This window comes from Oryza glaberrima, chromosome 7 (genome assembly GCF_000147395.1).
Source record: "Oryza glaberrima chromosome 7, OglaRS2, whole genome shotgun sequence".
Classification (NCBI taxonomy): Eukaryota; Viridiplantae; Streptophyta; class Magnoliopsida; order Poales; family Poaceae; genus Oryza; species Oryza glaberrima.
In genome coordinates, this window is record NC_068332.1 from 5,649,672 (window position 1) to 5,660,603 (window position 10,932).

Genomic DNA, 10,932 nt, shown 5'->3' on the forward strand with positions numbered 1-10,932 from the left:
TATGATTTACTTTCCTAGTGATATACTTGAGCCACTTTCACCCTAGGATTGCAAAACATAACTTAGTTGCTTAGTTAGTCTTGTCCCTCACCGAGCCTAGCAACTTAGGTTAGTTTTGATTAGGTGCCATTTAATTTTAAATCGCCTATTCACCCCCCCCCTCTAGTCGACATCTCGATCCTACAGGCGTCGCCGCGCGCGGAAGGTGAGAGGCCTCGCAGGGACGCCAGGAAGCTGCTGCCTCCCCTCCTGCTAGATCCGGCGGAGGGAAGGACGCCGCCCCTGCCTGCTGCCTTCATCTCCCGCCGGAAGGGAAGAGGGGGAGATAGAGCAGCACCGCCGGTGGGGTTGGGAGAGGAGGAGCGGCGGAGGGGAGAGGCGCTGCGCGGTGGGGTTGGAAGAGGAGCGGCGGAGGGGGAGAGGCGCCGCCGCCACCGTTGAGAGAGAGAAAGGGGGAAAGGAAATGTTTTTAGGGTTAGGGTTGGGCTGTTGAACTTTTATATAAATCGGGATCAATTAGGACCGTCCATCAGATCGTACAGCTACAACTTCTCTTGTGTCGGGCCGAACGCCATTCCCAGGCCGCCCACATGAAATAAGTTCACTTTAGATCCCTTAAGTTGTCCCCGATTCTGTTCCTAGCCCGCCCACACTATAGGGCCGCCTCATGGACTGCACACACCTCCGTATGGAATATGTTCACTTTAGGTCGTTGAACTTTTTTTATTTCATTCATTTTTATCTAGAGAAATGAATATTGCTTTTATCTTATCACAGCTGATTCTGAAAAAACAAACAAATAAAATGTCATTGCATTAACCACATAAATATTAAATTTTATTATTATTATTATTATTATTATTACGACGATTCCTTTATTATTTTTGCCAACAGTATGCATGATTAAAATTACCTTCACCAGTTGAAATACACGGGCATTATTGCTAGTAATTAGAAAAATATAAAACAAACACACCACCAGCCTGGAAGGCTAGGACGCTTGCTGAGCTAGCAGACCACTAACCAGTTAATAACTTTCAGGATTTTAGTATGAACAGCACGCACTTGACCAATACGTTAACTGTGTTCTAGAAGGCAAAATCCGTAAGCAAAACATATGCGATTACGGTTGCATTTACAATTTAACGTTGGTGCATATACTAGAATAAGTTCTCGAAGATTCATAATACATGACCATTTTTTGAAGAACAAACATACATCAACAAACAGAAACCTTTTTTGGGGGGGGGGGGGTTGCTGTCGAGGAATTTGCTACTCCTCGGTCCTAAAATATAACAACTTTTAACATTCAAATTCTATTCTAAAATATAATTTCTAGCGTTTTTAATACCTGTGTATAAGCTTAGAACTCCTTACATTTTAGGACGGATATAGCACTTTATACTCTCTTCAGTTTTATTTTCTGCTAGTATCTTCTTCTAAGTACATGAAATCCATGGTAACATGAATAATGGTCCTTTTAGTCGTATTAACATGCATGCCGTTTTTCTAAAAAAAATATGATCAATTTAAGAAAATCAATTTGTTGTATTTCAATTCACTAGTGAACGTTTATAGCACTATCATGTGCTTTCTTCTTTTGCATCTCAAAGAAGGTCATTCTGTCTTTGTCAAGGGCAAAATATATACACGCATTGATAAGAGCAGCACACCGGCAGAAGAGTAGACATGATTAGAAAAAAAGTATATGCTAACAGTCGAGTAGAATATAAATTCGAAAGCTTATTTGGTTACTTGAAATACATGATTGGTTTATTTATCTGTGGTACTAGTACAAACTAAAAACCAAGCCTACACCTAGCTAGTATTTAAAATATTTGATCCAAATCCAATAGGTTCCAAATTCAAAAATAATTGTTTAGTCACTTCTTATCTTTTTTTAATTTTTTTTACCAAGATATAGCACCAAGCATAAGAATGGAGACAAATTGAAGGATGGACCAAAGAACCCCACAAATTTGGTGTTGAATTATGATATTTGTAGCCTGCAGAAGATGCACATAAATAAAATCATTTTTGCAAACTAATCATTCCGGTTTTGTACTACCTTGCATTGTTATTCTCTTGGAGGTTAGGTTAAAGTGTGAGAAATAGCCGTTCCAATGGGAGAAAAATGAGGTAGAAGGAAGACCAAGGAGTGGAAAGGGACAATATACCAGAATAAATTGCTCATGACACCCCTGATTGGGTTGCAAGGAAGCACAACAATATGGTAAAGTGCAATAGACTTCACCTCATCACCAAAAGCAACAGAGCTGATGGTTACCTCCTCTCTAACCCTACTACCCCCCAACCCCCTCTATTTCCTTCCATTTGCACACTATCTCTTCCTCACCATTCCTCAATGGGGTGGCTCCACTCCCTCTTCTCCCCTCTCAGGAGGCTCTGGGTTCGCGCGCATTCGGAGCGCAGGAACCGTAAGTTTCTCTGCCCATGAACCTGCAAACTATGCAACATTCTTCTTCATGATGGTTTTTCTATGCATTTCAAACTATGCGACATTCTTCTTCATGACGGTTTCTTTCTTCATTTCAAACATGTTATTGTGGAGATGCTGCCTGTTTTCTCTATGAACATATATGTGCATTTCTTGATAGGTAGGGGAATGTATATCTTGTACAAGGATGTTCAGTCCTGCCAGGATGAGGATGTTCATGTCCTGTGGTCGATCCTCATCGACTCGCACCGTCATCCGGCTCTCATGAAGCTGAAGCTCTGAAGTTTGAGGCCATGGCATGAGCAGCAAAACTTCAGAACTACTTTGTGTAGAGACTAAGGGAAGGGTTTTCCTGAGAAGTCATTCTAGGGTGTGGTTTTTGGCTTTGATGATGATGATCCTCATTGGCCATTGTCCTTGCATTCATGCACTCCAAAAAAGAAATGAGAGAAAAAAATATCGAGGTTTGTTTATCTTCTTTCTCGGTGTCCGATTCGCATCCTGTATTAGTGAATGTGAAATTCGGTCGTGTGCATCCTTAGTTGGTGCGGAGGCTAGGAGTTTCGCTTCCATCGTCGAAAAAAAAAGAAAGAAAAACACCCAGTGTGGGTGAAATGTTGTTACCTGTGAGTGTCATGTGTTGAGGTTGATAAAGAGTGTGAGGCTGAGCTCATTTGTACATACATACATACTTGAATACTTGCTCAAATGCCTTACCCTTGATTGTGGTATTGGAGATAGGTTGGTAGAGTGTATCTGTCTCTGCTTTTGGTTATATAATAATTTAATAGCCTGTCAATTTCTTGTTGCTTGATGTGTCCCTTGCTCTCGTTTTCTCCTGCAAGCGTGCCTGCCAAGTGGTCATCCTCATGAAATTGTATATGAGTACAGGACCACTGTGATGATGTGTGTTTTAGGTATATTAATTAACGATTTAGTGAGCATGGAATGATGGGATCCAAATTAAATTTCTTGATCTTGGAAAGATTCTAGAAATGGCTGTGGAGTACATGACAATACGAACTGTATTTGTTAAAAGAAATTATCAAAATATCTTCAGTGAAATATGGCATGCCGACAAAAGCATGAGGTGTTGTGATCACCAAGAAGACAAGTATTCGGTATATTGGTTTTTTTGTATGTGGAGTTGGTGAGCAAAGATTTGGTATTTTGTTGAGCAGAATATTTATTGCAATGAGATGGGATTTGTGGTCTAGATACTTCATACGTTAGAGTAGGTTTCTGGCACATTTCATAGACGTTTTGAGACTAGTTTCAAATTTTTCAATGATGCTTCAAATTCCAATTTTGACATTCTATGGATTTTGCTTCAGTTCTGAAACGGTAAAAGAGTACATGATTTTTTCAGATTATCTGTTCTTGTTGTTTTCCAGACCGGTTTCCTGAAGATTTCATCATATTGTATAAGTTCCATTGATGTCTTTCAAGTGGATTTCAACAAGATTCAATAAGTTGGGAGAAGTTTGAAAACAATTGATATAGCTCTATATGCAACAAGTCTCAGAAAAATATAATACCAAAGAATTATTGTGGAACTGTAGTTATAAATAGTAAGAGCTATGTGATACATATGCTCTGAATAATCACGGAAGTACATAATATGGCAATACATCAGTAACAATCATCTAGAATGACTGAAATTCATGCAACTTTATTTGCAACTTGCAACCATGACACCAACTTTTTCAGTTTAGTGGGCCACAAAAGTATCCTGATCACCTGAAAAATATCACATGAAAGAAAAGTCAGTTGCATACTGAAGTAACATGTCATCTTTTGTTTCCGAATTTATATATGAACTTTACCACACCACCAGCTACAAAACATGGTAATTGTGACGAACAAGAAAAGCAAAGTTGCGATGCTAGGAAACACAAGGTAAAATGCTTTTTTTTTCCATCGTGATGATTAAACAAACAGGAATGTATGAGAACTAACAATTAACATGGCAAGAATTAACGGACAATATATATAGGTCAATGTATGAGAATATGCCAGGCCAATTACAAAAATGATATAGCGTGGAAGTGGGAAAAATCACTTTGCCTGTGGGGAACAATGCTACTCCCTCCATCCCCAAATACAAGGGATAGAATCATTCAAATTTTATCCCCGAATATAACGGATTTGGAGTAATGCTTGTCCAATTAATCATCCATAGTTCAATTTTTCTTCCCACCTTACACCCAATAACATTCCCATTCACCACACAATGAGGGACATTATATAGTAAGAAAAACTAGAACCCCTTATATTTGGGGCGGAGGGAGTATATCCTAATGTTTGAAAAGACCTATGCCTCTGCGTGTAGTGTGTTTTTTTGGTGTAAAAAATGAAAAAAAAAACTAGCACAAATCTGTGGCATTTACTTGAAAAGGATATAGGTCCGAGGTGAACCCTTGGACGATTTGGAGTAATGCTTGTCGAATTAATCATCCATAGTTCAATTTTTCTTCCAACCTTACACCCAATAACATTCCCATTCACCACATAATGAGGGACATTATAGTAAGAAAACCTAGAACCCCTTATATTTGGGGCGGAGGGAGTATATCGTAATGTTTGAAAAGACCTATGTCTCTGGGTGTAGTGTGTTTTTTTTGGTGTAAAAAACGGAAAAAAAAAGAGTAGCACAAATCTGTGGCATTTTCTTGAAAAGGATGTAGGTCCGAGGTGAACCCTCGGACTCAAACCTCTTTAATCTAGAAGATGAAAGATCAAAAGTAACCAATGGCAAGAAAAAATAGAATTGACATTTGAAAATGACCTCATAAAGAAGTGCAATAAATAACCACAATTGAAAATAACCTCAAATAAAGAAGTGCAATAAATAGCCACTATAAGGAGGAAGAAGAAAGATCATACAGACGTGACAAGCAAGCTTTGTAGTATGGTATGACATCAGCTTCTGCGCGGGATAGAGCTCCCAAAGGGGTAACAGTAATCTGGAACAAACAATATATACGTATCTGAGGATGAATTCTATCAGAAAATGGAAAGTGTATAGTAGTCAGTTCTTTTTTATGAAGAGAATATTTAGGTCATTCTTACATATCCATCTACAAGGCACTTGTGGTCGATATCATCCCCTTCCTCTTCATCATAACTTCGCCTCACAAGCTGTTCAGAATTTAATCAGAGCTAGTTAACAAAATTTCTCACAAAAAAGAACAAACTTATATTTACTCTAATGTTTTCCAACAATAATCAATAGCTAGCTAGCATAAATATACCATGGGTAACGGTTATCATTCATGTAAGAGTGCTCCCCATTTATGAGTGTGGAATGTGAATTACCTTGTACCTACAGGACTTCTCATTTAAGCTCTTTTTATAAACGGTTTGCTATTACCATTGATATTATATGGAAGAAATGAAGAATAATTACGACTTTAGAAGCATGAGAGTCAATTCCAAAATTCTTTTATAAACAGTTTATGCTACAGATCTTACAGTAAATTTTACTTTGCTAGAAGGCTACCTATCAGATGCAGTTCAAATGTGCTTGAAAGAATAAGAATAAAATGTTTCTTGGAGCAATGTGAAGTTACCACTCTTTTAAACAATAGGTCATTCTCTGATGAAGTATCTACTTCACTGTCCTTTTCACTGTCAACATCCATGTTTGCTGTCTGGTAACTTTCTACCGCAGGCTTCTTATAAACTGTTTGCTCCCAACCAATTCTGGCCATATACCTTCCTTGCTTTGTAATTTTGTATCCCTACAGATAGGCAGCGTAAAAGTAATTTACTAACAACATCTGTTTGAGAATGGAGGGAGTAATTTACTAAAAAATTACAGCTAGAGATTTACCTTGTGGTGTGCAGCATCAGTTGGTATATCTATATTCAAGAATGATCCTTGAGGATATGTCCCATTCTTTATCTCAGCCATCACAGTATTTATCAGAGGCATAACAACCTCTGCAGCTACTTTGAGGTCGTTAACACTGCTCTGACTTGCGACCCTGAGAGTTGCAATTGGGATGTCAAACTGGATACTCTAGTTTTCAGTTTTCACTAACTAGTAACGTTCATAGACTTGAGCACATGAAAAGTCAAAATAAAAAGGTGAACTTGCAAACATTAAATCATACATACATCAAATTAACTTAATGTTTAACAGCTGAAAGTTGGTAGATTTGTAAAGAACCCAACGGGCTAATGGGATCTCACTGACCTTCAGGGGGAGAACCCAACATGTAGAATACAGATTAAAGGTTCTACTAATTAGTGCAGTTACTTAAAATTTTCCAATGTGTGAACAGGGAATGTTACAAGAAATAAATCTTGCTTCATGAATGAGAGTCATTGGCAAATTCGTATACTTGGGGTGGAGGCCAAAGATCTTGAACCCATATTAGACTAGTATCTATTAAATCATACTGTTTGCTAAACATCCGTTGGAAAGAAAAACCTCAAAGAATATTATAAACTATCAGCTACTCTGTAGATAACAGTACTCCAATCCATCATCTTCCACATTGCAGTCCACTTTCAATGGTATTTTCTCTTGGAATTAGTTATGCAATGACAGTACACAGGATGTACTGAAGAATGGATATAACTAACTATAAAAACAAGTCCATAGTTCTGAAAGCTTGACCAACAGATAAACTGTAGAAGCCAATCTATATATACATTCTACATGAAACAGACAACTCATATGACAGTAAAACCTAGTTCTAGTCAGATAACTAGTAGATGCTGAATATGTGAATGTGTTATTTGAACAACAGAGGAGCAAATACAGCGAATAATAGCAAAGAAAAAAAAAATCTTTGCATACCAATCATATGACATGGCTAATGAAGGAATCCCGTACAAGAATGCCTCCCTAGCACCGCCAACTGTTCCAGAATAGATACTGCATAATAAAAGCATAAAGTTCTCATGATCCAGTGCAATTACAGTACTAATTCCTTGATAGTTTAGAGGACACCTCAAACAATGGCTTCAGTCAGAACTCAGAAAATATTTGTTGATTTTTATTTTTATTTTTATGATCTGTACAATCCAGACAGTTAATTTTAACACTATACTGCTGGTAAAAAACAGCAAAACTATATCATGGCAGTAATTGTCATTGAAAATATCAGAATGCAATTCCACATGGAAATTATAACAATAATTGCACATGTAAAGTACCAACAGGTATTCAAATAAGCGGATGCGGGAGAAGCAATATGACAATATGTTTGAGATAATGAATATGCATGGATTGATACACTTACACATGGCATCCACAATTGTTGCCAACATTGATTCCACTGACTACCTGCATTATGGATGAAATAAAGTAAAATGAAAACCAAGCGTTACTGGTAAACCTTTTCGTAGTTGAAGATGACATAAAACCATAAAAGGACATCAATTTATCTATGAAGAAATTCCAAAACTTGCCAGATCAGGAACCAAACCATCAAAGAGCTTCCCAGATATGCCTAAAGAAGCACAGTCAGCAGGAGTCCCTATTGTTATTTAAGTGTAGTGTTAGGCATTTGACATGCACTGTCCTTGACATTGAATAGTCTATAAGGAAGTTCATATGTAGATGATATCAGTCAAAAATACAAGACCTGAGGCTGCAAATGCTGTAGCACCATCTATATCAACTCGTTTACAGCGGAGTGCAGGGCGCCATGTGATGGAGTGGCTAACACCTGACCTGTCTCTGCATATTTGAAGCACAAGAATAATGCCATTAGAGGAACACGATCACATGCCGCGAATAAATGCTACTGGAAGCCCTCTGTTTTTTTTTTCATGTCGAGGCATTAAAAGCTCCCATAGTGTGTTAGTTTTCTTCTCAAGAATACCACTATTTTGCAAAGGAAATAACTCAGTGAATGAACCATCCTTTACTTGATTTAGTACACCAATATCATAGATTCGGAAAACACTTGCCCCCACAAAGGCATTTTAATTTACCACAACTTGGCAACCGAATGATGTAATTGGAGCTAAAAATCAGGTAAGAATATTCTTCAACGGAACAGATTCCATGTTCTGAACACAGCATCTTGCAAAACTTGATACCCGTATACTATGATTAAATCTATGCTTTGTTTCCTTGCTTTTGTGATGATCCATCATGTGAAAAGAGAAGTTCAGTTACACTGTTATAGGTTCCATGTTCCCTAAAATCTGCTTCTTTTAGCAAACTACAGCATACCAAAACCACAGAAAAACATCCCCGAATAACAAAAATCTAATCACCACTACTACTTTTCATTATCAAAATCCTCCTGATTCTGAATTAGTTTCTCCATTTCGAAGACCAGCGATCAACACGGAGAACATAAACGAAGTAAACTACATAATCTGTACTTCTGTAGGTAGCAAGAAATTTACAGAGGGGTAAAATTTTTTTATTAAAAAAAAACTCTCCTCATTCATATTTTTCTTTGTAGCTGAGAAAGCCAAAGAGGGAAGTAAAACGAGCATTCCTCATCCGAAATCCTCGCCTTCTCTCCCACATGCTCCTTCCTAGTTCCTAATCCTACCAATTCAACTCCAACTCCCAATTCCCAACCAATCGATCACCATTCACAAACAGCACCGCCGCGCTCCCCCCTACTACGGAAATCAATCTCAGAGGCAGACGCGAGGGTTTGCTCACTCGCTCGATCGATCACGAGGGGGAAGGGGGTGGAGAGATGGGGAAGCGGAGCAACACTCACGTGTCGGGCGCGCAGACGAGGACGCGGAAGCGGCGGGTGGCGACGAGCTGGCCGACGAGGAAGCGGAGCCCCGGCGCGTCGATGCCGTCGTCGTTCGTCACCAGCACCACCGGCGCCGCCGCCGCCGCCGCCGCCGACGCCGCGGAGGAGTCCATCGAGGAGACTTCGGTTTTCCGTTCTGCGCTCGCGGGTTTCTGCTGTTTCGCTGCTGCACGGGGTTTTCGGTGATTGGTGATTGGTTGGCTCCTTCCGCTTGTTTGGGGGTTTATTTATCACAAAACCTAGACAACGGTATCCCGTTGGAACGGATATCTTTATATGAGACAGTACTGATATCTGATACCTGTTGTGGTATTAGTTGCATGTTACCCGATACCTGTGATCCGGTACCTGCGACACCTAGGACCTGATACCTATGATACTCGTGCAGGAAATAGTTAATATGTCTGTACCGTTGCAACAGGATCCCGTTTTGTAGCAGTCCTCTTTATTTATTTATTTATTTATGCTGTTTATTTATTTTTTATGCTGTTGCTGGAATTTGATTCCGTTTCCCAGTTTTTTTTTGTTTTTTTGTTTGACGTGTGCCATCTCCATGTTAATTCAAAGAGATGTTTGTTTGTTAATATAAAAAAAGAAGAGATGTTTGTTGACCGTTCGAAAAGAAAGAGATATGTTGCAGATATGTTTGTTGAGAGTCATAGTTTTATACGAAGATATAGACACGTTTGGATGTGCTGCACACCCGCACATTTTATATTTGACTAAAATGCAACAAGGATCATTTAACTTGTTGGTGTCACGTAGGTCATTCTATTTTTAAAATATACTAGAAAAAATGCCCGTGCGTTGCATCGGAAAAACTAATTGTTTAGTTTCATGACGTCTTGCATGCGTACTATTTTGATATCATGGATCATGATGTTGACCCACATGGCAATCTATCTCCTAGCGCTTGCTTCACTTAATTGTAAATATCTCTTCGAACTAATAAACGGTGTGTTACTGAAACTGAATATGATTTATCACGTGAGGAGAAACATGATAACAATTCAAATTTGTTAATGATAGCACTAATATGAAGATAACCAAGGACCCACCTAGGCATTGAGAAAGACAAGCCACCAGATCTGTATTCCAATTCGATCAGGATTGCATTGTAGCCAATCATAAATCTAATTTGATCATACATATTTAAAAAGTAATGTATGCTATTATATGTATACCTTTAAAAAAATGCATTAGAATTTTCATCAAATTGGAAGAATAGGTTCCTTCAACTTGGTCGACCTCTACAAAGGAACGATATAATCAAATGGAAATTTAGCCTAATTTAATTCAGCTTTACCAATTTACACATAGATAACTAAAAAAGATAATGACTATGGATTTCACCTTGTTGATATTTTACATGATTAGAAATTTGATAAATGCTTTAAAATATATTCTGGTTTGGAGATTACTGTTTAATTGGAAGTAAAAATTACTACCTCTGACCCAAAATATAAGTATTTTTAACTATGAATCTGGACATAGGTAAAAATGCTTACATTTTGAGACGGAGGTAGTATTAAATAGGATTAATTGCGTCTCATCATTAGCAGGCAGCTACTCATGCGCTCGACGGCTCGAGTCCGTCTAACCACACACTTGAGTTCGCATGTGGTAGTTCCGATCCAAGGGGTGTTGGGAACCTTGACGGTGTGGGTCCCACAGTAGCACAACAACGAATGCAAATATGCTATGTTTATGTAAATTCTAGTTCGGAGA

At 38.4% G+C, this 10,932-nt stretch overlaps 1 protein-coding gene across 2 annotated transcripts; it reads right to left on the bottom strand.

Annotated features, from left to right (window-relative positions):
• Positions 1–3,968: 3,968 nt before the first annotated feature.
• LOC127778482 (uncharacterized) lies at positions 3,969–9,403 on the bottom strand. Of its 2 annotated transcripts, none has more exons than XM_052305083.1 (10): positions 9,163–9,403; positions 8,059–8,153; positions 7,883–7,950; positions 7,714–7,757; positions 7,269–7,346; positions 6,294–6,447; positions 6,031–6,201; positions 5,531–5,599; positions 5,349–5,424; positions 3,969–4,198 (listed from the first exon to the last, which is right to left on the bottom strand). In XM_052305083.1, exons 1-10 carry the CDS (start codon positions 9,315–9,317, stop codon positions 4,170–4,172), a joined length of 939 nt encoding a protein of 312 aa, XP_052161043.1. In that variant the 5' UTR covers positions 9,318–9,403; the 3' UTR covers positions 3,969–4,169. The 2 variants fall into 2 exon arrangements, with proteins under 2 accessions (XP_052161043.1, XP_052161044.1); XM_052305084.1 differs by having other exon boundaries at positions 5,345–5,424.
• Between the last annotated feature and the right edge of the window lie 1,529 nt (positions 9,404–10,932).